General features: G+C 41.5%; 1 protein-coding gene across 2 annotated transcripts in view; it reads right to left on the reverse strand.

Annotated features, from left to right (window-relative positions):
- The window catches only part of NLRC5 (NLR family CARD domain containing 5), a 286,405-nt gene that overhangs the window by 197,186 nt on the left and 61,252 nt on the right, over nucleotides 1-27,967 (reverse strand). For both annotated transcript variants that reach the window (XM_077454771.1, XM_077454764.1), the window contains 4 exons: nucleotides 26,835-26,900; nucleotides 21,795-23,481; nucleotides 17,640-17,723; nucleotides 6,756-6,839 (listed from right to left, as the gene is read on the reverse strand). In XM_077454771.1, the coding sequence (XP_077310897.1) occupies nucleotides 6,756-6,839; nucleotides 17,640-17,723; nucleotides 21,795-23,481; nucleotides 26,835-26,900 (1,921 nt within the window). The remainder of the gene's footprint in view (nucleotides 1-6,755; nucleotides 6,840-17,639; nucleotides 17,724-21,794; nucleotides 23,482-26,834; nucleotides 26,901-27,967) is intronic.

A 27,967-nucleotide genomic window follows, 5' to 3' on the forward strand; every position in this document is an offset into this window, starting at 1 on the left:
GGTTGTGGAGGTCTGCGGGCGGGGGGCTTATCAGAATCTGGAAGCCCCCTTTAACAAGGGGACCCCCAGATCCCGCCCCCCCTGTTTGAAATGGTAAGGGGGTACAAAAGTACCCCTACCATTTCACAAAGAAAGTGTAAAAAAATAGTTAAATAAGACAAACACACTTTTGAAAAATTCCTTTATTAAAAATAAAAAAAAATAAAAAAAGATTCCAGCGGTGGTAATCCACTGGTATATAAGAAACGTCAGGCCGCCGCAATCCCTGCAGTGTCTCCTCCATGGAGACAGAAGAAGGATGGATTTGCTGCGCTGGATGAGATGAGCCATCGCTGGAGAGATGACCGTCCGTCGCTGGATAGCAAGAGTGGATTACCACCGCTGGAATCTTTTTTTATTTTTAATAAAGGAATTTTTCAAAAGTGTGTTTGTCTTATTTAACAATTTTTTTACACTTTCTTTGTGAAATGGTAGGGGTACTTTTGTACCTCCTTACCATTTCAAACAGGGGGGGGGCGGGATCTGGGGGTCCCCTTGTTAAAGGGGGCTTCCAGATTCTGATAAGCCCCCCACCCGCAGACCTCCACAACCACCGGCCATGGTTGTGGGGATGAGGCCCTTGTCCTCATCAACATGGGGACAAGGTGCTTTGAGGGGTCACAGACCCCCAAAGCATCCTCCCAATGTTGAGGGCATGTGGCCTGGTACGGTTCAGGAGGGAGGGGGGCCGCTCTCTCATCCCCCCCTCTTTTCCTGCGGCCTGCCAGGTTGCGTGCTCGGTTAAAGGGTCTGGTATGGATTTTTAGGGGGACCCCCACGCCAATTTTTTTTTACATTTGACGCGGGGTTCCCCTTAATATCCATACCAGACCTGAAGGGTCTGGTTATGGATATTTAGGGGGAACCCCACGTCAAATTTTTTCTTAAATTTGAGGCAGGGTTCCCCTTAATATCCATACCAGACCTGAAGGGCCTGGTAATTGAATTTGGGGGACCCCCACGCTCTTTTATTTATTTATTTATTTATTTATTTTTATCAATGACTTTCAATGAGTGTTCTCTGTATTACGGGAGCCGACAATTCATAATAGCTGCGAGTGATTTTAAAGGACTTTTTTTCCTGCATAAATGACACTTTGTGCAGGGACAGTTCTAAGCACCAGAAACATGCGCCCCTTCACAGGCATACTATAGACAACCCCCCCCCCCCTACGAAATTTAAAGGAATATTACACTTTTATTGTTTCACTTTAATCATTATTAAAATCACTGCTCCCGAAAAAAGTTTTTAAAACTTTTTTTGCATTGATACATGTTCCCTGGGGCAGGACCCGGGTCCCCAAACACTTTTTAGGACAGTAACTTGCAGAATCTTTTCTCTCTGTCAAATCTTTTCTCTCTGTCAAATCTTTTTTCTCTGTCGAATATTTTCTCTATATAATCTTGGACTAATAGAGGTAAGGTTAGGCACATTCGACCACAGGTTCTATAGACAGATTGTTATTGTCAGAGTCATGTCGAATCTCCTATTCTATATCGAACTGTTGTAACAATGAAAACGAAAATAAAGCATTTATTTATGTCGGATCTTTCGTTTTTCGGATTCTGTGCTTTCGTTATCGTTTGTCAAAACGAAAACGAAAATAGCTGAAATTCGGACGAAAATGCATTCGGACGAAAACGAATGCACATTTCTAATGAAAACCTTTTCTGGCTAAAGCAAACCATATAGATTTTCTTATTTAACTCTTTTGCGTAATACAGTGCTGGCATGTTCCTCAGTTCTTTACTGAGAAAACTGAACCAACCACATAAGTCCTTGCTGACAAAGATGTGTCTAGTGTCTATACCACAGGCACACAGACACACATGTACACACTTTGATCAATAATATATGGAGATAATGTAGGAGGAAACCAAAAACACCTAATAGAAACCCACAAAATTATGGTTAAAAACTATAAAGAGAAATATTTTTTCAGAAGATTTTTAACAATATCATAGACTATAGCTTCTCTATAGAGATACATGTGAGAGATGCAATTTTTGCTCATTTTCTGGATTATGGTTATGTTTAATCCTACAATAATTTTGAATCCAATCAAAACTAACCTTTTAAGCTTTGATGCATTTTGGAGGACTGAATCTTCAAAGTCTATGAATGGAGCATTGAGTGTAGACTGACAATTATGGACAGCATTGCTTGAGGAAGATAATGGTGTTTTATTGTGTGGAAAGAAAGAAAACTTTCTCCACTGAAATGCTGAACCATAACTGAAAATCAACAGGTTTTTAAAACAGAACAGTTTTGGGTGGATTTAAAGGGGTTGTAAAGGCTTGGGTTTCTTCTCACCTTAATGCATTCTATGCATTAAGGAGAAAAAATACCTTGCAGTCACCGGCCCACTAGCCCCCCATTTTACTTACCTGAGCCCCGAATTTCCATCGGCGCGTCCCCGCCTTCCCTTCTCCACGGGTTTCCGGCTCTTGATTAAATAGACTGATAGCAGCACAGCCATTGGCTCCCGCTGCTGTCAATCAAATCCAATCTGGGGGCGGGGCCGAGTCCTGCATTCGGCCTCTATGGACGCCCGAATGCTGGACTCGGGAGCGTGCCCTCAAGGTAACCCCCTTGGGAGAGCACTTCTGCAAGGGGGTTCTCTAATGCAGGGAGGAGCCACAAGAGCCGCCATTAAGCCATGCAAGACAAACCAACATAATCCCCAGCAGCAATCACTTCCTTTGTTTCCCTGTCCCCTCTGTTCAGTCACCAACAGAAAATACCTGGTTTATTTGGGTATAGGGAAGCAGCATGGGACAGCACTGGTGCTTGTTGAAAGACCAAGCACTGTCACACTGGATGTGGGAGACTAATGAAAGGTCCAACTTGATGGAAGTGCATGTTGCAGGGAGCTGAGTGGAATAAAGTGATACTGTTGATTTGCCTTGCATCGGAAAACAATAGAATTACTTTAAGTAGGTGATTTTTTTTTTTTATTACAATCAAAGCCATGGTGAAATTAGAGGAATTAATTTATTTTCATAAAGCACCTCTTTAAAATGAGGAGTCTACTTCACCAATATATTTTTTTAAAGTATATAAACAATGAACAGACACAACTGTGTAACTAAAGAACAAAAGGGGGTGCAAACTAAGTACAGCATTAATAAAAGCCTTTAATGATTAAAAGACAATTGGCAACTCACATTAACAATTATGCATAGCATGCAAACCATACCATTTCATGGTTTGACAAAAGAGCAGATTGCTCCGAAATGCATTACCACACCCACTAGCTGCAGGTCCTCTTACAGAGTGACATCACATCCACTTTTGCACTCCACAGTGGTTCCATTGGACTTCCTGGTTCAGCTGCTGAGTAGCTCTGCTTTCCATTGACAGTCGCAGGCTGAATTCTTACTGTATGTCTTACGGGCATGAGGGTCCTCCTATCGTATTGTATCTTATTATAGATAAGCGCTATTCATGCTTTTAAATGTGATTTGCCAATTGTCTTGTTAAATGGGGCTTCCAGATTCCAATAATCCCCCCACCCACAGACCCCCACAATCGACCGCCAGGGTTGTGGGGAAGAGCCCCCTGTCCTTATCAACATGGGAAAAAGGTGCTTTGGGGGAGGCAGGGCCCCCCTGTCCCAAAGCACCCCTCCTATATTGAAGGAATAGGGCCTGGTATGATTCAGGAAAAGGAACCCTCTCGTCTCTCCCCCCCTTCCCTGACCTGCTGGGCTGCGTGTTCGGATAAGGGTCTTTTAAGGATTGGGGAGGCCCTACGCTGTTTTTTTTTTTCAGAATATTTCATTGCCAGCATTTTTTTTGTTTACATTTCAGCTGGTAGTGGGGAAGCCCACTGACAGCTAATGAGTCATTGATTGTTAAGGACGTGGCGGCCGACTTTCGATCCAAATTCAAATCTTTTCAAAAAATTGGATATCGTTGGAAAACTAATATACGAAACTAAACTAAACGAAATTTCAACTAAATTTGTTACTATTTCATTCAGAGATGTGGATACATTAGAGTCTCCAAATAACCAAACATTCGTCCAAATTTATATTCAGCCCGAAATGTCTATTGTCAACAGAAAAGTCTCCCATTACATTGGTGGCTGATGTAAAAATGTCCTCTCACATTCAGTGCTCAGTGTAGAAGTAACTTTTTACATTTGATGGATCCACAGCTCTTGCATAGCAGTGATATTTTACTTTTAACTACTGTATATCTTTATTTCAAGTAAAATTTTGGTGGTTGGTGTGGTGGATGTGGTTGGAAGGAGAAGGGGGCTACCAGAAGCTCACGCATTTACAGATAGAAGCCTAAGTTCTAGATATGCGAAAGTCCTCAAATTTTCTTTTAAATTGCTGAAACAAGCAATCAATAAACCATGTCCCTCTTCCTTCCTGTACTTACTGTTATGTGTATAACTGTTTTCGGGACTGAAGTTCACAGAAAGGAGTTACTGTGGCTAGGTAGAACTATACTTTGCTCTTAAATTATCTGTAAACTCTAATTAAGGACTTCTCCTAAACAAAAAGTAGGTAAATACCAGGGTAAAAACCCCATGAACCCTACAAAGGCGGACTATAATGGCCATAAAATTGAGACATTTAAAAAATGTAATAACAATGTTTTTTGTACAATTTCAGCTGGGGCGACACGTGGCATCATGATGTCATCACTGTGTGTATAGAACGCAGATTTTGGCGCATAGGGCATATGTCAGGAAGTAGGATTCCATCGGCATAATTTGAGCGGTATTTGGCGACAGACACACGCGTTGACCATTTTGGCGTGGTAAGCTTCCTTTTCTCATTGTGGTGGATCCTCTTTTGGAGATGTCTTTGTGGGGTGATGCCTTTGAGCATCTGATATGCTACAAGCTATTTTTTACTTGTTACAATTGTAGGCATTACCCAGAGGACACACGAAGGGGAATATATGGATAATCCTTCATGACTTATGGGGGATTGTTCTCTTACCTGGTATAGCTATATGGTGAAGCCCTTTAAAGTTTATATACTGAACCGTCTGGATTCCACGCATTGTACCGCCTGTGGTCCCTTGTTGATTGGCCTGTTTCCATCTGGTCTATATGTTTTATTTACAATGGGATGTTTAATTGGATAGGCATTTGTTCAGAATTTTTGGATGAGGCCTTAGTCCCAACACATCCTTCAATAAGGACTTACCCTATTTTCTCTCTTAGTCTGTTAAATATACAATTGGAAGTGTTTTTCTATCTTTTCAATAAGTGCACACAAGACAGGTAGAGGTGCTCTGTAGTCCTAACACACTTTTCTGTCCTAAGGTGACAAAGCTGCTCTTCCAGTACAGTGAGTGAGCGTTGTCACCTTGGGACAGGAAATTGTTACTGGCAGGATCACCAGGTGAATATAACGACTTCCCTACTGGAGCAATTTTAACATTTCTCTCCTACATGTAAAAATCTTTTTCTTTTTGCTAGAAAATTACTTCAAACCCCTAATAGTATATATATATATATATATATATATATATATATATATATATATATATATATATATACAGTATCTCACGAAAGTGAGTACTCCCCTCACATTTTTGTAAATATTTTATTATATCTTTTAATGTGACAACACTGAAGAAATGACACTTTGCTACAATGTAAAGTAGTGAGTGTACAACTTGTATAACAGTATAAATTTGCTGTCCCCTCAAAATAACTCAACACACAGCCATTAATGTCTAAACCGCTGAAAACAGCAAATTGATATTCACTATAGTCTTCCATCTTCTCCTCCCAGCCAATCAGGACAGGAGGCGGATTGAGTTGGCCAAGAGGCGAGGTGAGGGGACCATCACCGCGTAGGGGCTGAGTGCTAGGGGCTGTCATCGTTGAGGGGCTGAGTGCCGGGAACTATCACCGTGGAGGGGCCGAGTGCTGGGGACCATCACCGTGGAGGGGCCGAGTGCCGGGGACCATCACCGTGGAGGGGCCGGGTGCCGGGGACCATCACCGTGGAGGGGCCGAGTGCCGGGGACCATCACCGTGGAGGGGCCGAGTGCCGGGGACCATCACCGTGGAGGGGCCGAGTGCCGGGGACTGTCACCATAGAGGGGCCAAGTGGCAGGGACTGTTACCGTGGAGGAGCTGAGTGCTGGGGACCATGACCGCGGAGGAGTGAGTGCGAGGGGACCACCACTTAATTTGAATGTCCTCATGATCTGCTCCCAGGGCATCTCCGACCCTACCGTTGACTTCAGGAGAGGCTGAGTGTGGACAAAACTGGGGAGGAGTTTGTTTGCCACCCCCCAAAAAAAGTTTGCACCAGCCGCCAATGATTATAGCCCAAAACTCTTGAAAAACTTCTGCATTATTTTCTATTTGTTGCATATTCTTTCATAACTTCTATTTTGTGCATATGTGTGTGAACTATGCTCATGTTGATATAATTACCCAGTATAGCCATTCATGTACAGTACAGCCCCGCACAGCCATTCATGTCTATGGGCAGCTGTGCACAGCACCTGGGCTGCCTGTGCGGGAGGTGGGGGGATGCACAGATTTCCACTGCAAGGGCTCATGCCTAAATGTAATGTGCAGCTTAAAAAGGTATGCAGACTACAAGCTTTATACCACTTCACTTCTGAGCTAAACAGACAATTGCAGAAAGAACCGCACATTTTATGTGCAAATATACAAAGGCTTCATCTAAATAGAGCCACACATTGCAGACAAGACAGGAAATGATTACTTGATTTCCTGCAGAGCGAGGCAGCAGGGGAAAGATCTCCTTAGAGCTTCAATAACGCTGGTTGTCAGACATCCTGCCATCAGTCTGAAGAACAAAAACAGACAAATAAGCATTCAGAGTATGGTATAATAATATAAAGTTTACTGGAGTGGGAGCATGTATATGAAAGGAGTATGTGCTGGTCTTCCCAAGAATCCAGAAACTGGGGACAGTGCCAGGACAAGGTCATCTAGAGCCCAGGGCGAACATGCCAAACTGAGCCTCCCCTGAGATGTATGAGCATTATGTGTCAGCAAAACACTCCCCCACAAAAACACTAAGCGCTAATCTGCATGCTTACCCCCAAGCATAAATTCCCCCTCCAGTACAAATCTGCACCCATGCTGAAAGCACAAATCTTTACCCCTCATCCCCCAAATCACTCTAGCTCAACCCCCCCCCCCCCCCCAAATAAAATGTACCCCTTCTAGCACAAATCATCTATCCCTAAAAGTTCCCCTCCTACTACACATCTTCTCCCCCTCACTTCAAATCCCCCCTTCCAGCACAAATTCCCCCTAAATCCCTCCTCCTAGCACAAATCGTCTTATCTTGATCCCCCTGCCAACACAAATCCCCAAAAATCACCACTCTTAGCCCCCCTCAAATCCCCTTTCTAGAACAGTGCTTACCCATTGCCGCCCCCCAAATGCTCCTTTCCAATGCAAATCCCCTCCCCCCAATCTCCTTGTGCCCCCCACCACAGTGCCCACGGCAGCCACCCCTCCTGCCCACCCCTTGTCCCGGCCCTGACTAGGGATACCACAGAAGTGTCACCTACATTTCAGCCGTAGCGATTGTCAGCCTACCACCAGTGAGCAGCAGACATATCCAATCACTAGTATTCTTGCTCCCAGACTTACACATGTCCATATGTTGGATGTACTATACTGATAGCAGGCATGTAGAGATGTTGCATTTAAATTGAAGGAAGGATCTATTTACTTTTTTGGGATCCACATATCAACAATAGAAACCTTTACAGATCGGTCCTTTACATAGTGAGAGAACAGCAATGAAACAGAAGACAGGAAGTTTCTTTTTGGCTCTGCTGGGACTTGTTTACAGATTGGGCAATGACGTAACTCTTTTGAGCAACCTCCACGACTTTTCTTCAGTAATAATTACCACAATAATAGAACCTTGGATGTGCTAGGAGAAACAGGATGCTACAAGCTGTATGTAAAAAGCACCCACTGGGGGTGATTTACTAAAACTGGAGTGAAAAATCTGGTGTAGCTGTAAATGGTAGCCACTCAGCTTCTAACTTAAGCTTGTTCAATTAGTCTTTGACAAAAAAAAACTGGAAGCTGATTGGTTTCTATGCAGAGCTGCACCACGTTTTGCACTCTCTAGTTTTAGTAAATCAACCCTACTGATCCTGAAGGTCCACCCATCAGGAGTCTGTTGATACTGTCTGTGTGTTATATGAAATGAAGGGCTGATTCTCTTTGCCTACCCCCTCCAAGTCCTGCTTTTAGCACTAAACCCAGTTTGACTTTTGACCATATGAGGAGAAAAACTTAGGGAGTGTGATAGGTAGATATAAAATTTGAGAAGAGGTAGGGGACAGGCACCGGACATGAATCTCCAACCGCTACAAATAGAAGTCCTTAGCTCAGTCTGATGGCTTAGGTTCTATAGCTCCCCATAAAATGGGAGCCCCTAGGGGCAGGGGGTCACCCAAATAGAAGAATGTATGTATGCTTGAGTCATAAGAAGTGGCAAACAAATTGCCCCCCATAGAGCAAAGGTCATTCAAATTGTACAACCCCTAGCAAAAAGGTAGGAAAATGTTCATTCAATTATTTATTTGTGTAAAAAAAAAACGAATTACAGACATAGTTAGTAAAGTTGAATAAAGACACCAGTCCATCCTGTTCAACCTGAGTGAGTGTCTACAATTGTCCCTATCCCTGTGCATTGCACTCTCACGTCAGTCTCTACCCTCAAGAGGTGCACAATCCAAGGTCCCCCTTCATATACTAGGGTCAATATTGGACAGAAGCCATTTAACCTATTTGCGTGTCTTTGGAATGTGGGAGGAAACCGGAGTACCCGGAGGAAACCCACACAGGCACAGGGAGAACATGCAAACACACTGTGCCGCCGCATGCCTCAAAACTATTTTCATTTAACATTCCGACCTTCTGGCTTTAAGAAACACTTAAAAAAATTAAAAAAGAATGAAAACTGTAGTCAGTTAAAACAGTTTTTGTTAATCAAGCAGAGGAAAAAATACGGAATCATTCAATTCTGAGGAAAATATTATGGAATCACCATGTACTTTGCAGTTCTAAAACAAACATCTGCATCAGATTACATCCAGAAAAATGATGTCATCATCATCAAACATCCTTTCAATTGATAGAATAAGAAAAGTGTCCCAAATCTCAATATAAACTTGTGCATTTATTTTAGATTTAATGGCTGTCATCTCCCCCCCCTACCTTTACCTGGCATGGTACCCCATATCATCAATGATTGTGGAAATTGTCGTCTTCATACATTTCATTGGAACAGCACCAAACAAAAGTTCCAGCATCATCACCTTGCCCAATGCAGATTTGTAATTCATCACTGAATATCACTTTCATCCAGTCATCCACAGTCCATGATTTTCTTTGGCCCACTTTAACCTTGTTTTTTTTTGTGTTTAGGTGTTAAAGTGGTTGTAAACCCTTACAAACCACTTTGACCTACAGGTAAGCCTAGATTAGGGTTTACCTGTAGGTCCAAGAAATATCTCCTAAACCTATACGGTTTAGGAGATATTAGGAGATATTTACCTGAAGACAGCAGCACGCAGGTACACTGGGTAAGCCGCAGATCGCGGCGATATGCCGCGAGTGTCGGCTCCCGTGCGCATGCGCGGGAGTGACGTCATTGCTGCTCCGGCGAATCACAGCGCCGGAGCAGCGAGACCCATGGAGACCCACCAAGAAGATGGACGCTCAGAACTACAGGGGACAGCGGTGACTTCGCTGGCTCCTGTGTCAGGTAAGTGACACATAATGGACTACTATGCGATGCATAGTAGTCCATTATGCTTTACTTTTGCAGGGAATCAAAGAGGAAGTAAACCCATCAGGATTTACTTCCTCTTTAATGATGGACATCAGCGGAGAGCGAAGAAGACCCGGAGAGGGGAGAAGAAATCGGAAGAGAGACGCCGGAGCTGCCTTAATAAATGACTTTAAAAATCTGTGTACTGCATTTTATTTTTGACACTTTTTTTTTAGGTGAATGGGTAGGGGTAAAATTTACCCAATACACATTCACATAGGGTAGGGGGCCGGGATCTGGGGGGCCCGTTTTTAAAGGGGGCTTACAGATTCTGATAAGCTCCTCGCCAGCAGATCCTGACAACCAATGGCCAGGGTTTGTGGGGAAGAGGCCCTTGTCCTCATCAACATGGGGACAAGGTGCTTTGGGGTGGGGGGCGCCTCAAAGCACCAACCCCCCCATGTTGAGAGCATGTGTGCTGGTACGGTTTGGGGGGGGGGGGGCGCTCGCTTGTCCCCATTCCCTTTCCTGACCTACTGGGCTGTGTATATAAAATGGGGGAAACCTGCGTTACATCAGAGGGGGGCGGGGTCACCCGTATGTCACTGGGGAAGCCCGGATTTCCCCTTGCGTCAGAGGGGGCGGGGCCAGGTGACGGGTGGCTCCACCCTCCTCAGGTAAAGAAGTGTCAGGCTGCCGGGATTCCCGCAGTGTCTCCAGTGGAGACAGAGGATAGAGTGAGAGATCACCCATCGCTGGATCAGATCAGCCATCGCTGGCCCCGGGAGAGATGATCATCCGTCGCTGGATAGCAAGAGTGGATTACCACCGCTGGAATCTTTTTTTTATTTTTAATAAAATACTTTTGCAATGGTCTGTGTGTCTTTTTTAACAATTTTTTACACTTTCTTTGTGAAATGGTAGGGGTACTTTTGTAGCCCTTTACCATTTCAAACGAGGGGGCGGGATCTGGGGGTCCCCTTGTTAAAGGGGGCTTGCAGATTTTGATAAGCCCCCTGCCCGCAGACCCCCACAACCACCGGCCAGGGTTGTGGGGATGATGCCTTTGTCCTCATCAACATGGGGACAAGGTGCTTTGGGGGAGACCCCAAAGCATCCTCCCAATGTTGAGGGCATGTGGCCTGGTACGGTTCTGGAGGGGGGGTGCTCTCTTGTCCCCCCTCTTTTCCGGCGGCCTGCCAGGTTGCGTGCTCGAATAAAGGTTCTGGTGTGGATTTTTAGGGGGAACTGCATGCCATTTTTTTTTTTTTTAGGAGTGGAGTTCTCCTTAAAATTTATACCAGACCAGAAGGGTCTGGTATGGATATTTTGGGGGAACCCCACATCATTTTTTTTTTATTTGACGTGGGGTTTTTGCATTGATACATGTCCCCTGGGGCAGAACCCAGGTCCCCAAACACTTTTGTTGACAATAACTTGCATATTAGCTTTTAAAATTAGCACTTTTGATTTTGAACGTTCGAGTCCCATAGACTTTAATAGGGTTCTAAAGTTCAAACGAAGTTTAGGTCTGTTCGCAGGTTCTGGTGCAAACCGAACTGGGGAGTCGTCGGCTCATCCTTAGTCTATAATATACATAAAAAGTTAGTACACTCAAATACATAGAAAAGGAAAATCCACTGTAGTACTGGCTCCTGATGAGTAGGCGCTATATGTTTTTCAAAGTAAAATTTTCCTGAAATCACAGTTGGGTTTTGGGGCTAATTTTCTAAATTTATGGTTTCAGTACCAGTCCAGCTGGGTTCCACTGGATTCTCCTTGACCGCAGGTGTTGCTGTCAACGCCGGCAAAAATAAGAACACAGGCTAACTGGGTCTATTGAATGTCACTGTTCTTTCGGAACCAGCCGAGTGGGAGTGTTCTCCTGCTGTGCATTCTGGGAGGTGGTATGTAAGGTTCTGACATCACTTTCTGGTCTGGTTCCTGTTCCGGAGAATATTTCTGGCCTGTTCGGGTCGAGTGGTCCTCCTGACCCAGTCCCATGGCCCTACTGGCCTGGGGTGCGGTACCATGCATTTCAAGTTTTGGGGCTGGCTAGCCCGAGGCAACACAACTGCAGGGACAGGCCTGAATGGATTTCGGGGCCTATTGATCCAAAGGTGGTCCAGTGCCGTCCCATCCAAGGGAGAGGCCCAGCAACTGGAGAAACCGCAGGGGAGAACTCTTCAGGAGAAGGCAGTGCGCAAGGCTAGCTTCTCTGAAGGAGCCTGGAGGCTTAGTTGAAGAACACTACACTCATACGGTATCACTGGATCGGCTGAGAGATACTGGTACCGTATGATAGCTAGACCTAATGAGAGGAGGTCTATCCAGGGGTTGTGAAATCCAGTTGTGAAACGGTTGCTATTCTCTGGATTTTTCCTATGAGAGACTTTTCATTTTTGCAGTCTAAAGTATCTGGACTTACTCCTAACCCTCTACCCTAAACTGAGAGACTCTGTTTCTGTTTCAAATAAATAACCCAAAAGAAGATTCAGTCTCCGTTTCCACATTTCTGAAATACATGTGAAGACTTCAAATCAATGTTTGAAATAGAAAAGATGAGGTACTCTTACCAGATATGGTGGACACACCTACCATGCAGAAGTGAGTCAAACAGGCTCTGAACGCTTAGTTCCTAGCGCTCTAGTGTGGTGTTGATGGAGAAGCCAAACGTGACCAAACGGTAGATTCCTAGACTCATACGACTGGACAGCAACAAGCCAGCAGGGGTGGTCAATCCAGAGGATACCCCTGGCGGTGGGCGTTCTCAGGAGCCACGTATGCAGGAAATATATAAAAAGGGGCTCCAAATGGTGCAGGTCAATCAAAATGATTTATTTTAGATCATACATCAATGAAACAGATTTAAAAAGGATAAAAGGACACCATAGGTCATCAACTGGGGCATATCTGTAGATTTATCTGTATCATATCTGCAGATATGCCCCAGTTGATGACCTATGGTGTCGAAATGTGTCAGCCTGCTTATCTTATGCCTTCAACATGGCTTTTTTTCCTTTTTTGCATTACAACTTTTGTGATAACATTTTTATCCTTTTTACCTTTTTACATCTGTTTCATTGATGTATGGATCTTAAATAAATCTTTTTGATTGACCTGCACCATTTGGAGCCCCTTTTTATATTTTTCCTGCATACGTGGCTCCTGTTGAGATCACCCACCCCCACGGGTATCCTCTGGATTGACCCCTAAGCCACCCCCCCCCCCCCCCCGCTGACTCATTGCTGTCCGGTCATATTGTTGGGAGTCCAGGAATCTACCGTTTGGCTTCTCCATCAACACCACACTAGAGCGCTAGGAACTAAGTGTTCAGAGCCTGTTTGACTCACTGCCGTATGGTAGGTGTGTCCACCATATCTGGTAAGAGTACCTCCTCTTTTCTATTTCGAACATCGGTTTGAAGTCTTTCACTCGGATAAGGGTCTGGTATGGATTTTTGGGGGGCCCCACAACATACTAGACCGAACAGCCTAGTATGCTCTTGGAGGGGAAACCCATGCTAAAGATTCATACCAGACAGTGCCTGGTATTGTCAGGGATCAAAGTCGGATCCCTTTTCACTGAAGTCGGACGCATGTCGGACTTCAAGTCGCAGGGAATAGTCGGATCCACAGTCGTACGGCTGTCGTGTCGTACCAGTGTGAAAGGGGGCTCGTGGACTGTGGATGACTGGATGGAAGTGATATTCTGCGAATAAATCACAAATATGCATTGGGCAGGCTGGAACTTTTGTTTGGTGCCATTCCAATGAAATGTATGAAGACGACTGCCTGATGAAAACTTGCAAATTTCCACAATCATTGATGGTATGGGGTTATCTGTCAGGTAACGGTACGGGAGGGAGATGACAGTCATTAAATCTTCAATAAATGCACAAGTTTATATTGAGATTTTGGGCACTTTTCTTATTCCATCAATTGAAAGGATGTTTGGTGGTGATGACATCATTTTTCAGGATGTAATCTGATGCGGATGTTTGTTTTAGAACTGCAAAGTACATGGTGATTCCATAAAATTTTCCTCACAATTAAGTGATTCCATATTTTTGTTTCCTTTGCTTGATCTGCAAAAACCGTTGCAACTGACTATAGTTTTCTTTCTTTTTTTTTTTTTAAGTGTTTCTTAAAGCCAGAAGGTTGGAATGTTAAATGAAAATAGTTTTGAGGCATGCGGCGGCACAGTGTGTTTGCATGTTCTCCCTGTGCCTGTGTGGGTTTCCTCCGGGTACTCCGGTTTGTGATTAGTTTTTTTTTCTACACAATTAAACAATTGAATGAAATCCAAGAGTGGTGCTGTATAATGTATGTATAATTGAGCCAGAAGGAGCACCACACAAATATTTCTCAAAAAATATTTATTTGATTCCACAAGTGACCAAAAGGAAAACAAAAAGCGTCCAATGCATATGGGGAGCTCAAACCATCTCCCTTCTTAAAGAGGTTGTGAACCTCTGAACCCCCCCCCCCCCAAAAAAAAACCTGCAAGACAAAGGCATAATGAGCTAGTATGCATCGCTCATTATGAAATGAGGCCGGCATCTTTCACCGGAGTTACTTCTGGATTCGCAGGCTCCGGCGATGTGATTAGCCGGGTGCTGCCAGTCACGGCACGGGTACTGAGCAGGCCATTCCTAGATGATGTTGATGATTCTAAACAGTGCAAGTTTAGGAGATATTTACAGTACCTAGAGGTAAGCCTTTTTATAGGGTTACTAGGTACAAGTGCTGTAACAGAGTTTACAACCACTTTAAAGCCCTTCCATTAACACAGTCATTCACACACTAGTGTCCTGGCTTTATAAATAATAGGCTCCCTGTACTATTCTTAGCTTGAAAAAGGAGTGCGCATGCTCCAACATAGCACGACGCATGCTCCGAAACGCATCGCACAGCATACTGGGACCTGTGACATCTGTACCCTCTAAACTACTCGCGCAAGGCTGTGTTCCACCTCGGATCCCAATACCGCTCCAGCGACTCTGTGACTTTCTTCCAACTACAGCTGCTGTTCGTGATCACCTGCGCACATCTGTACATGATCATCTGCACATGATCATCTGCGTACATTTGTCCGTGATCACACAAACCAATTATTATACATTTAATGGGATTTTTTTTTTACCAAAGACATGAAGCAGAATACATTTTGGCTTAAATTTATGACAAAATTTGATTTTATTGGATTTCTTTTAAAATAGAAAAAAGAAAATATAGTTTTTTTTCCAAATTTCTGCTCTTTTTTCGCTTATATCACAAAAAATAAAAAACAGAGCCGTGAATAGATACCACTAAAAGAAAGCTCTATTTGTGGGAACAAAATGATAAAATTTAATTTGGGTACAGAGTAGCATGACCGCGCAATTCTTATTGAAAGTGCGAGAGCGCTGAAAGCTGAAAATTGGTCTGGGAAGGAAGGGGGCAAAAGTGCCCAGTATTGAAGTGGTTAAAATATTAAAGCCCTCATTAAGGGGTATTGTTTGGGCATCTGAAAAACAGTGGCTACCTTTTTGTTTTACCCCTGTTTCACACCTGTGTGATTTGTCATGCGATTTGACAGTTCCAAATAGCAAGAAAATAAATAAGTTTCACACCATTGCTGGTAATGAAACTGTTCAAATCACAGCGACTCATGTCGCAGCAACTTTGAAAAAGGTTCCTGCAGTACTTTTTTCCCAATTTCATTGAGACTTGCATAGACTTCTGTTAGGTGAAGTCACAAGTCGCAACGTGGAACAAATTGCAAAAAGGCGAAAATTTGGGACTTTATATGAAGCAGCCTCATGTAAAGTCCCAAACACCCAGCCCCTCTTTTTTCACAAGTCGCAACGTGCTGAAGTAGCGTGATATCAAAGCCACACTGGTGTGAGCCAGGGCTTATTTTCAGTCACTGGTGGAATTAAATCATTTTGGACTCCGAGAAACATTTGTCTGGTGCTCCTTCTGGTTCAATCATTTATAGGAAGGTAAAAGACCTACATTTAATACTGTTATGTATTCATAAAAAAACAAAAAAACAAAACACTAATTGCACCTCAGCCTGCCTTTATATTAAAATATGTGAAGTATACCTTTACCTTGTAAAACAACCAATTCAGTTTAAAGTGGATGTAAACCCACTCTCTTTTCTAAACTACTGTAATATTGGTTATCTAGAAGGATATACATGCCTCCTGCATGTATACTTATCTGTCAAACTTCTCCCCTCTGTCTGCTATGAGACCCGAAAAACTGCAGATTTTGTGGGTGGGTCTGTTTTCCAGGGCTCGGTGGGTGGAGTCGTGATGTCGGTAGACTTCCCGCCCACCTCTAAACTCCCCTTATCAACATGCATTTTCTCCTGTGTATTTCTTACACTGAACTTCTGCTATGATCTCTAACATCCAGTGAAAAGACAGGAAAGTAACCACATGACTTCAGCATGCCCAATTATGCTGAGGTGGGGAACATCCAATCCTGGCAGAGCAGCAGAAGAAAGGAGTGGGGGAGGGAATTAAAAAAATAATGCATGTCTTAGACTAGTGCACGAGCTATGTAAATCACCTGTCAATTACAGCAAGGGGGAGGAACGGACAAAGATTTCACAGTTTGCCAGTTTTATTTCACTGAAAAAAAGATATGAGGATTGCTCAGAGCTGGATTAACTCTGTGGCAAGACTGGGCACAGCTGATCTGAAATCCCATACTCTATATCAGGGATATGCAATTAGTGGACCTCCAGCTGTTGCAAAACTACAAGTCCCATCATGCCTCTGCCTCTGAGTGTCATGCTTGTGACTATCAGAGTCTTGCTATGCCTCATGGGACTTGTAGTTTTGCAACAGCTGGAGGTCCGCTAATTGCATATCCCTGCTCTATATTGTGCCAGTCAAAAAAATAAATACATTTCGGGTTTACATACACCTTAAGGCTGGGTTCACACTTATGCAAATTGGATGTGGATTTTTCCACATCCAATTCATATGATAGGAGAGAGTGTGACTGGCTCTCAATAGAGCTGGTTCACACAGCTAAATGTTGGCCGCAGAGCAGATTGCACAAGGGATCTGTGCTCCAAGGGCTCCAATTTAGGTCCGAATTCATTCAAATATTTGCACCTGATTCGCACCTGAAACCAACCAGCCACCCATGACCCCCTGCTGTGAGCCGTGGCCACAGCTAGTGTGAACCCGGCCTTAACTATAAATATATATATATATATATATATATATATATATATATATATATATATATATATATATATACATATATATACTATATTAATACTTTTTTTTTTTTTTTTTTATACATGGTCACATAATATCTGCTCTCAGCAGCATAAGAGGGCTTACTGAGCTAGGGGTAGAGAAATAGCAGCACACTGATCTTCCCAGGAAATGCTGTTCTCCCAGCACAGCCAGAAAACTGATCACACTGGGATGGATGTTCTCTCGAGTCTGGTGTGGTAAGTCAAAATAGGAAATGTTGTGGTGACATATCCTTTATTTTTTTATTTAAAACTGTCACCATGGTGGTGGAGGGGGGGGGGGGGGCAGGGTAGAATGAACGAGGAAAGGTGAAATATAAACAGATTACACTTCAGCTTTAAGTTAATTTAAATATTAACATTTGTTAATATTAAATCTTCTCTTATCTATGTATGTGTTTTTTCAAATAATGTGTAGCATAAACATTTATTACACTGACATGAATGATAAGGAAATTGGTGCTTATTTCCTCCTCCACCTTTCAAGGGTCAGGGATGATTCTTTCCTCCCAGTGTAGACATTTAGCAGATTAGGGGATAAGCACATACAAGGTACAAAGAAAGGTACAGCACCTGATCCTCCTCAGATATTTCATACCAGCTATCACTGGGGAAAGTGCTTCTGCAAATGTACCGCCATATTTTTTGCTTTTGAAACTAAAAGAAAACAAACCATAAAAAATGTGTTAGCAATATATTTGGGATGTAATCATACAGTACTAAACAATAAGGCTATTAGAATTATTATGAAAATTTAAAAAAAAAAAAAACATGTAACGCCTCATTCGCACCAGAAGCATTTTAATAAATTGCCTTTTGTGGCATTTTCCAGAGCATACAAATGCATAGACATGAGCAAAGCCAATTTTTTCCCAACAACTCTAATTTGTGATGCATTGAAAAAAATCTGCATGCTGCATTTTAGGTACCTTAACCTATACAGGCATTTTTAAGTACACAATGTTTTTTTTTTTTAGTAAAGCTGGAAAGTTCAAAATCAGGCTCACTTCTGCATAGAAACCACTGAGCTTCTAACCCCAGCTTGTTCATTTAAGCTTTGGTAATAAAGCCTGGAAGCTCATTGGTTTCTATGCAGAAGTGAGCCTGATTTTGAACTTTCCAGCTTTAGTAAAAATAAAAAACATTGTGCACTTAAAAGTGGGGTATGCCTGTATTGTGCAATAACCACATCCGAAACGCATATAAACATATATTCTCTTGCAGTCATGGCTTTTGGTACTTACCAAGCTATAGTTTATAAACACTGTATTTTAGTAGCTAATTTCTAATGTTGTCCAGGAAATGTTACAAATATGGCCAAAAACCGTACTCAATTTTCCCCAAATTTGATTTTATAAATTTTTCCCATCCCAAATTTTTCCCATTTTAGACTTCCTCTTACCAGTCATTCTCCACAGTTCAATCACATTGAGGCTGATTTATTAAATTAAAATAGGCTGAGAACTTGGCAAGGGAACCTTCTTTGCAGGAGAAATTTCACTTACGGTAGCTTAGTGAATGTGGTAAGCTTTCACTTTGCAATGAACACCTAATCATGTGCAAGAAATAAAAAAAAAATGTTTTTATTTGCAGATGATTGGATGATGGAAGTCAGAAGAACGTTACCTTGTTCACTATGCTAAGGGAATAACAGCCTATTTGTTTTTAGTAAATCAACATGTCTTCAAAAGACTGCAATTGGGGGATCATGATGAGTGTGAATAGTTCTGTTAAAATGGATCAGTGTATTTAAAGGGTAAGTTTGCCTTTACAGAAAAATCTGTAAGGTGAACTTACACAGGACGCCCTCCTCGCCCCCCAGTCCCGCAGACCTGCATGGCGGCGATCTGCCGTTATGAGCCCTGCTACAGCCGCCTCGCGGCTCTGGGGCTTAGACATCCCCAGAGCTTAATCGCCTAAACATACCCCATCAGGAGGGTCTGCATGCTGTGATTAGCCGGGGAAATCTTCTGGGACTCGTCACAGGTCCCAGAAGATTTCCTCGGCTAATCACAGCTCCACTGCTGGGAGGCAGGGGGGAGTGTGATCTTCCTTCTGGCCCCACGGCACCAGGGGATGAAGTGGGAGCTGGGTGCCTGTAAAAACAGGGTACCCCCTTCCCAAAAAAAATAAAATAAATGACATGCTAAATGTGGCATGTCAGGGGGTCACCAACACTTAAAGCGGAAGTTCAATTTTTGGGCGGAACTCCGCTTTAAGAACATTGACAAGATTCTCCCATGTAGTTCTGGGCTAATTCCCCACCATTCTCATGATCATTGAAACTCAACAAGGTGAGATCTTGCATGGAGCCCCAAACCAAGGGAGATTGACCGTTATTGACAGGACCAACTGTTGTCATCCTCTCACCAAGCTGCTTGGCAATGGTCTTGTAGCCCTTTCCAGCCTTGTGTAGGTCTACAATTATGTCCCTGACATCCTTGGACAGCTTTTTGGTCTGAGACATGGTGGAGAGATTGAAATCTGATTTATTGATTGCTTCTGTGGACAGGTGTCTTTTATACAGGTCACAAACTGAGATTAGGAGCACTCCCTTTAAGAGACATTAATAGGGGATCAAATACTTGTTTCACTCATTAAAATGCAAATCAATTTAGAACTTTTTTGAAATGTGTTTTTTTCCTGGATATTTTTGCTGTTATTCTGTCTCTCACTGTTAAAATAAACCTACCATTAAAATTATAGACTGATCATTTCTTTGTCATTGTGGTCTTATGATCAGGATGTTTCCTGGACTGCAAATGAACATTTATAACAAGGAATTTCTTAAAGCGGTTCTTCACCCTAAAGGGGAAGTTCTGCTAATCTGATCCCTCCCCCCCTCCGGTGCCACAATCAGCACCTTTCAGGGGGGAGGGGGGTGCAGTTACCTTGATAATCCAGTGTCTGCACCCACTTCCGGGCAGACCGCCGCAGACCCCCGCAGACGCCCCCCCCCCGTTGTGTTCTGGGAAACACACAGTTCCCAGGACACAGCGGGGGATCTGAATAGACACGCAGCGCGACTCGCGCATGCGCAGTAGGGAACCGGGCAGTGAAGCCGACATGCTTCACTTCCCGATTCCGCCGACATCGCTGGACCCTGGGACAGGTAAGTGTGATTTTATTAAGTCAGCAGCTGCAATATTAGTAGCTGCTGGCTTTTAATATTTTTTTTTTAGGTGCAGAACCACTTTAACATATGCAAAGTACCCTTTCTTCTTTGATATTTAGAGGAGCTATGCGGGTGGGTTTATATCAAATGCTTCAGCATTTCATAAACACAAAGAATTCCAGGACAGTACAGAAAGGTGGTTTATTTTATTTCTATATACCAGAGGTGTCCAACCTGTGGCCTGTGGGCTGCATACAGCCCAAGAAGGCTTTGATTGCAGTCCATCACAATATGGGAAGCTTACTTAAAAATGTTTACGTTTTTGGAATTTTATGGAAAAATGCATTTACACATAGAAAACACTGCTGAATGACAGTGTCTCTTTACCTGACTTTCATAAGTTTTATTTTTCCAAAGAAAAATCTCCCACTTCTCACAATCACGCCTTATTCATGTCATCAACTTTTGGCAGCACCTATATTTGCGAGCAACTATTTTCAAAAATTGAGCACATGAAGGGAAAAATTAGAACCAAAATATTTGTTGAGCAACTTGAGAATTCATTGAAAATTTCTACTACATCCATAGAACCAGGTATCGAAACAATGTTTTATAATAAAAAATATTACAAAAAAAATGTTTTTTTTTACTGAGATAAGTACATTATCTATATCAGCGATCGTTAACTTGTGATATGCCCAACTTTTTCTGCTTGTCAGCTTTCCTTATTGTTAATGTATTTTATGTGTGGCCCAAGACAATTCCTCTTCTTCCAATGTGGCCCAGGAAGGTCAAAAGGTTGGACACCCCAGCTATATACCTAATATTGCCTGCCTTTAGCTATGGAATAAAAAAATGTCATAATCTGTACAGATATATTTTTTACGCCTGGTACACTTGGACCAAATATCAACCAGTATCAGTTGGTTTAACAGAAACCCTTCGACATTCGGCCTTTGTGTATACCAGCCTGTCCCACAGAAGCCAGCCAAACATGCATGCTGGAAAACCAGCATCCAATTGGCATCCAACCAGTGCTGGCAGCCAATGACTACGAGCGCTGACATAAGTCTAAGCCCTTTTACACACAGTCGGACATTCCGACAACAAAATCCGTCTGATTTAGTCCGACGGATTTTGTCCGAAACTGGTGTTGCATACACACGGTCAGACAAAGTTGTCGGAAAATCCGATCGTTCGGAATGTGATGACGTTACTTTGTTATGACGGGACTACGTTTAGGCTAGTAGCCAATAGCTTTGGTCTAGGAATTTGATCTGAGCATGCGTGGCACTTTGTCCGATCAGATCATGTTGTCGGAAAATTTTATAGCCCAGCTCTAAAACTTTGTCGGTCGGAATTTCCGATGGAAACAGTCTGATGTAGCCCACACATGGTCGGATTATCCAACAATTCGGTCAGATCGGACATTTTCCGTCGGAATGTCCAACCGTGTGTACAAGGGCTTATGGGGGGGGGGGCAGCCCCCCTGTCAGAACATGCAGCGGGGAGATTGCTGTACTAACATCAGATAGTACAGCGAGCGCCTCCATTTTTTGTTTTTTTTGTTAAGCCTGCTGTGTACCCTGCTTTAAGTTGTGCACTGACATTACCTTAGGCTTTCCACATTTTCACATGATCCTAGGACTTCCAAGCACTCCAGCTCCATAGGGCATCCTGCAAAATCTAAGGAAACCAGGCATGATCCATGTTTAACCACAAACGCCAAAGCTGTCATATCTACTGGGGTGATCCTGAAATTTTTCAGACCGTACTTGTGGGCCAAATCCTTCCCTACACGCTTTGCTAATTTTTGATCCTGAGTTTCATAAATGCAGTGACACAATTCGATCAGCTTGGGCCCTGTGAGTTGGGTGTCTGCCAATTTCACTAGAGATTCTAGAATGGTTTCTTGTTTCTTTTGGATCAAATTTTCACTGTGTTCTGACAACTTCAGAAGAAACGGTTGACAATCTTTGGATGACAGCCCAGAAAGGAATATATGAAATTGATCTGTAAGTTCTTCCTTTGTCTTAAATTTTAAATTCCACTTGGATTTCAGATGAAGTCTTTTATGTAGTGAGGATGGCGTTACGGTCTCATCCATAATTAAGTATAAAGCAGCAAAAAACTCTTGAGAACTAAGGTGCACGAAGGAATAACCCAAACCTGTGGTACCGTCAAATTTCTTGACCTCAAAGACTGACAGCAGTCCATGGGTTGCAGCAAAGACTTTTATCTCTTCTGAAATTTCCCCAGAGTAAAAGATGGTTTTGTTCCGATCAAGTCCATTATGTGCTAAATGAGCTAATTCAAAGATCCGAGACCTAAGTGTCTTCAGCATCGTTGCCTCATCTGTCTGAGATGTCTGTCTTTTCTGAATGAAAATCTTTAACATTTCCATATAAAACTGTGTAATTGTCTGAGGAAGACCTGACCGCACAGATGTATTGAAAAGGTGCTCCAGGCAAACACATACAATGTGACACAAAGCGGGAACAAAACACAAGTGCATCAACTTGCTATTCTCTCCTAAATAGAGTAAAATGTCATCTTTTAGTGCATTTGTGCTACAAAAGTCATCAACGTACTGTACAATTTTTTCTTTATTGAATCCCAAAACCTCAGCAATGTCGTCAATGTAGTCTAGAGGAAGACTGTTAAATAGTTTAGATCTGCAAGTAACTATAATTGTACAGCCTTGCAGGACTTTCCCAAAAAGAATGCATGTAAACAAATGAGAAATGGAGGTCATCTGGTCAACTTCAAGTGCAAAATTCGGTGGACTGGCTGTGAACTGTCCTCCAAACTCATCCAGCCCATCAAATATAATAAGGACTCTATGTGGATTCTGGATTACAAATTCATACACTTCTTCCAAATATAGTTCTGGCATCAAAAACAAGTTAAACAAAAGCTCCCTAAGCGTAAAATGTCTACTGATCCGATTCAACTGGCGAAATTCAAAAAGAAAAGTTAATGTATACTGACTGAACTCTCCTAGTGCCCACTGGTAGCAGATCCTGTGAGCCAGCATAGTCTTACCAGTTCCTGGCATTCCTGTCAATAAAATAACATGTGTTTGGGTAGGATTGGTCTTCAGAAACAGATTCTTTATTTCTTCTGCGCTGGAAGCCTCTGAGGTCTGGTCAGCTCGACTTCTTTGCTTGATCTTTATGATCTGAATTAATGGTTCAACAAACATTGGATTGCAAGAGCTTCTGGGATCTCCCTTGTCCCTAAATCCATATGTTTGAAGGATAGACTGTCTTATCTGTTCTCTGTATCGTGTTGCTGACTCTAAAAAAAGAAAAAGAAAAAAACATTAAAAACCTAGTTAGATATCATGTAGTGTGCAGTTTGGTTATTTTAAGGGAACATATAGCATTCAGTATATGTTTTTCATTATCATTTATTATGTTAATGATAAAAATATATATAGTCTCTTTTTATGTAAGGTGTGTGTATATATATATATATATATGTATGTGTGTGTGTGTGTGTGTGTATATATATATATATATATATATATATATATATATATATATATATTACTAAAAGTATTGGTACGCCAGCCTTTACATGCACATGAACTTTAATGGCAACCCTGTCTTAGTCCATAGGGGTTCAATATTGAGTTGGCCCACTCTTTGCAATTATAGCAGCTTCAACTCTTCTGGAAAGGCTGTCCACAAGGTTTAGGAGTGAGTCTATGGGAATGTTTGATCATTCTTCCAGAAGCGTATTTGTGAGGTCAGGCACTGATGTGGACTCTGTGTATGCCAGTCAAATTCCTCCACCCCAAACTCACTTATCCATGTCTTTATGAACCTTGCTTTGTCCACTGTTGCACAGTCATGTTGGAACAGGAAGGGGTCATCCCCAAGCTCTTCCCACAAAGTTGGGAGCATGAAATTGTCCAAAATGTCTTGGTATGCTGACACCTTAAGAGTTCCCTTCACTGCAACCAAGGGGCCAAGCCCAACCCCTGAAAAACATCTGCACACCATAATCCCCCCTCTACCAAATTATTTTGATCAGTGCACAAAGCAAGGTCCATAAAGACAAGAAAGAGCAAGTTTGGGTTGGAAGAACTTGGCTGACCTGCACAGAGTCCTGGCCTCAACTCGATAGAACACCATTGGGATGAATTGGAGAGGAGACTGAGAGCCAGACCTTCTTGTCCAATGTCAGTGCCTGACCTCACAAATGTGCTTCTGAAAGAATGGTTAAACATTCCCATAGACACACTCCTAAACCTTCATATACAGTATCTCACAAAAGTGAGTACATCCCTCACATTTTTGTAAATATTTTATTATATATTTTCATGTGACAACACTGAGGAAATTACACTTTGCTACAATATAAAGTAGTGAGTGTACAGCTTGTATAACAGTGTAAATTTGCTGTTCCCTCAAAATAACTCAACACACAGCAACAGAAGTGAGTACACCCCTAAGTAAAAATGTCCAAATTGGGTGTCAAGTGTCAATATTTTGTGTGGCCACCATTATTTCCAGCACTGCCTAAACACTCTTGGGCATGGAGTTCACCAGAGCTTCACAGGTTGCCACTGGAATCCTCTTCCCCTCCTCCATTATGAGATCACGGAGCTGGTGGATGTTAGAGACCTTGCACTCCTGTAGCATTGTAGCAAAGTGTAATTTCTTCAGTGCTGTCACATGAAAAGATATAATAAAATATTCACAAAAATGTGAGGGGTGTACTCACTTTTGTCAGATACTGTATATCAAAATAAAAAAAGTTTAAAAGATTGCGCTGTCTGCTATCTCTGCCACAACATTAAAGTGAAAGTGATTAAGTGAAACAATGTTGCTACAATTGTATGAAATATATCCATTCAAACTAACCAGTATTACATATGATCAATCAGTGCATGTATAAATAAATCAATCAATGATCAAAATTAACAAAAAATGTCCATACAAAGGTCCAAGATGTATCGTGCACAATTTCAAATGGTGATTTAGACACAATCAAGTGTTAATATAATACACACATGCCAAGAAAAAGATTTCAATTATTGAAAAAAAAAAATGTCCATATGAAGTTCCAAAATGTATAGTTTACTATTTCAGATAGTGAATTGGACACAGTCAAGTGTTGCAATAATCCACGCATGCCAAAAACATTTTTTAGCCTCTTACCAGAAGTCATGATCTCTAAATTATAAGAGATCATGAGAAGCGTAAAACACATTTTTCTGGTAAGAGGCTAAAAATATTTATTTTTTGGCACGTGCGCATTATTTTAACATTGATTGGGTCTAAATCACCATTTGAAATAGTGCACTATACATCTTGGAACTTTGTATGGACATTTTTTGTTGATTTTTCACCTTCACTTTAATGTTGTGGTAGAGATAGCATACGGCGCAGTCTTTTACACTTTCTTTTTTTATTTATTATTTGTTTCTTCTAATCCTAATTTTTCAAGTGCAGCAGTCTGCTTCACAGTTTTATTTCTCTTTGTATTTATTTTTTGAGCGCGAGGTTCACCTGTTTATTTTTTATATATTTATATCATCCAGGGTATCATCTGATCACTATGATTGGTCATAGAGATCAAATTATCACAACGTAAACAAAATGGCTTTCATTCATGACAGTTTGTTTTTACCATTTTGATGCTGTGATTGGCCCACAGCTATAACATGGTACCTGGGCCAATCACAGCACCCTGTACCATGTTATTAGCAAAGCCATTCGTGACAGCTAAAACTATTGCTTATAATAGTTATAATAACAGTGATTATCACTGTTATAGGCAATAATAATGTAAAAAAAAAAAATCCCTGACCCCCCCCCCCCTAAAAAACTTGAAATCGTGAATAAAAATTTTTTTTTTATTTATTTACCAGTCAGTATACCTGATCACCGCCACACCAATCATATGGTGATGCTGTACTACTGTACTACACTGGTGACAGTGTGTAACAAAAACAAAAAAAAATAGATTAAAAAAATGATTTAATTTCTTCATTTTCCCCAAAAAATTTAAAATTACAACTTCAAAAAACTCACCATGCCTCTTACTAACTACATTTGACTGTCTACTTTTCAAAAAGCGATCATTGGGGGATATTTGTACTGTCTTAGCATTTTACAAGAAATTATAATTTGTAGACTCTATGACTTTCACACAAACCAATTAATATATGCATATTGTGATTTTTTCTTATTTTTAGCAAAGAGATTTAGCAGAATCCATTTTGGCCTAAATTTATGAAGAAATTAGATTTTATTGAATATGTTTTATAAGAGAAAGTAGAAAATATATTTTATACTGTATAGCAAATTATATATATATATATATATATATATATATATATATATATATATATATATATATATATAAAACCCTGTGGGGATCAAATACCACCAAAAGAACACTCTATTTGTGTTAAAAAAAAAATGATAAAAATGTAATTTGCATACAGTGTTGCATGACCGCACAATTGACAGTTAATGTAGCACAATGCTGAATAGCAAAACATGCTCTGGTCAGGAAGACGATAAAACCTTCCAGCGCTCAAGTGGTTAATGATAGTATTGGCTGAGAAGTTTTATTCTATGTTTTAATGAGAGATGAATTTAAAATAAGCTAGTTACCTAGCTATTAACGTTTACCTTGTATCCTTCCTTGTCTACTGTCTTCATTTGAAAGTGAACCATTCCAACTATTTTCGCTTGATTCTAAAATAAAAACACACATAAAGTTTAAAAAAAATTAAACAAACTTCATATTACTCTGGTTGAAAGAAATGTTTTTAATCCCCCCCACTGTTTAATAGTTATTAGGCGCTATCTATAATCCAGAGGTATAAAGCATTGTGTATAATATAGAGATATGGGGAATTGCATAAAATATAAGAGATATAAGACAGTCTATAATAGGTGTGATACGTGTAATATAGAGGTGTGACAGACCTAACCAGGACAGGGGCTTTTGGAGAGGACTAGGGGCAAGCCTCCTACCCACTGATTATGGCCCATGGAGAGAGCAGATCATTCTCTAATGATGGACAAGCAAGGCTTTGATTAATTATCTGACTAAGGACAATATAGCATCCCTATTGGAGTGGATGGAAAGGTGTAACACACCTCTTGTACAGGTTAATGGTCAGAGGAAATATGGCGGAGAGGCTCCTTCATTTGGGACAGAGGTATTTATCAACAATATCTCTCAAGAAATCTAGAAAGATAAATTAATTCCACCTTTACAGACTGCGGAAACATTGTATGAGTGACTGTTTTAGACTGTTACTGGATAGACTTAGATGCTATAAGGACCCTCAAAAGAGAGACACAAGTTTGTTATGTGTTTATTGTTAAATAGGTCTCTCCCATTGTGTGCCTCCTAGGTGTGCATTTCCATTGTTAATTAAGTCACCTATTTTTTCTGTTTGTTGGCTAATTTGGTTAACTCTTGGAGGTTCTTCTGATGGTAATAGCCTTGTGTCAACGCTACCAACGTTATCTAAACCATTGTGTGATGTTTTGGGTAAAATTTGGTTTTATTGTTGTGGTGACTGACATACTTTTGAAGTGTATAAAAACCTGTATTTCTTTTCAATAAACTCTTAAGGTCAATGACAATCATTCGTTTGGTTCTACCTCAACATCTTGTCTGTGTACGATGCTTGGGGTAAAAGGGCTGGTATTAGCTTTCAGTCTGCCAGAAGGGTTTGGAGAGCAGGAGGCTCTGTGCGTAATAAAGAGGCTCGAAGCATTGTGTGTAACACAGAGGTGTAGTACAGTAC

This window comes from Lithobates pipiens, unplaced genomic scaffold (genome assembly GCF_037356315.1).
Source record: "Lithobates pipiens isolate NorthernLeopardFrog02 unplaced genomic scaffold, aLitPip1_a1.2 Scaffold_10, whole genome shotgun sequence".
NCBI classification, from domain to species: domain Eukaryota; kingdom Metazoa; phylum Chordata; class Amphibia; order Anura; family Ranidae; genus Lithobates; species Lithobates pipiens.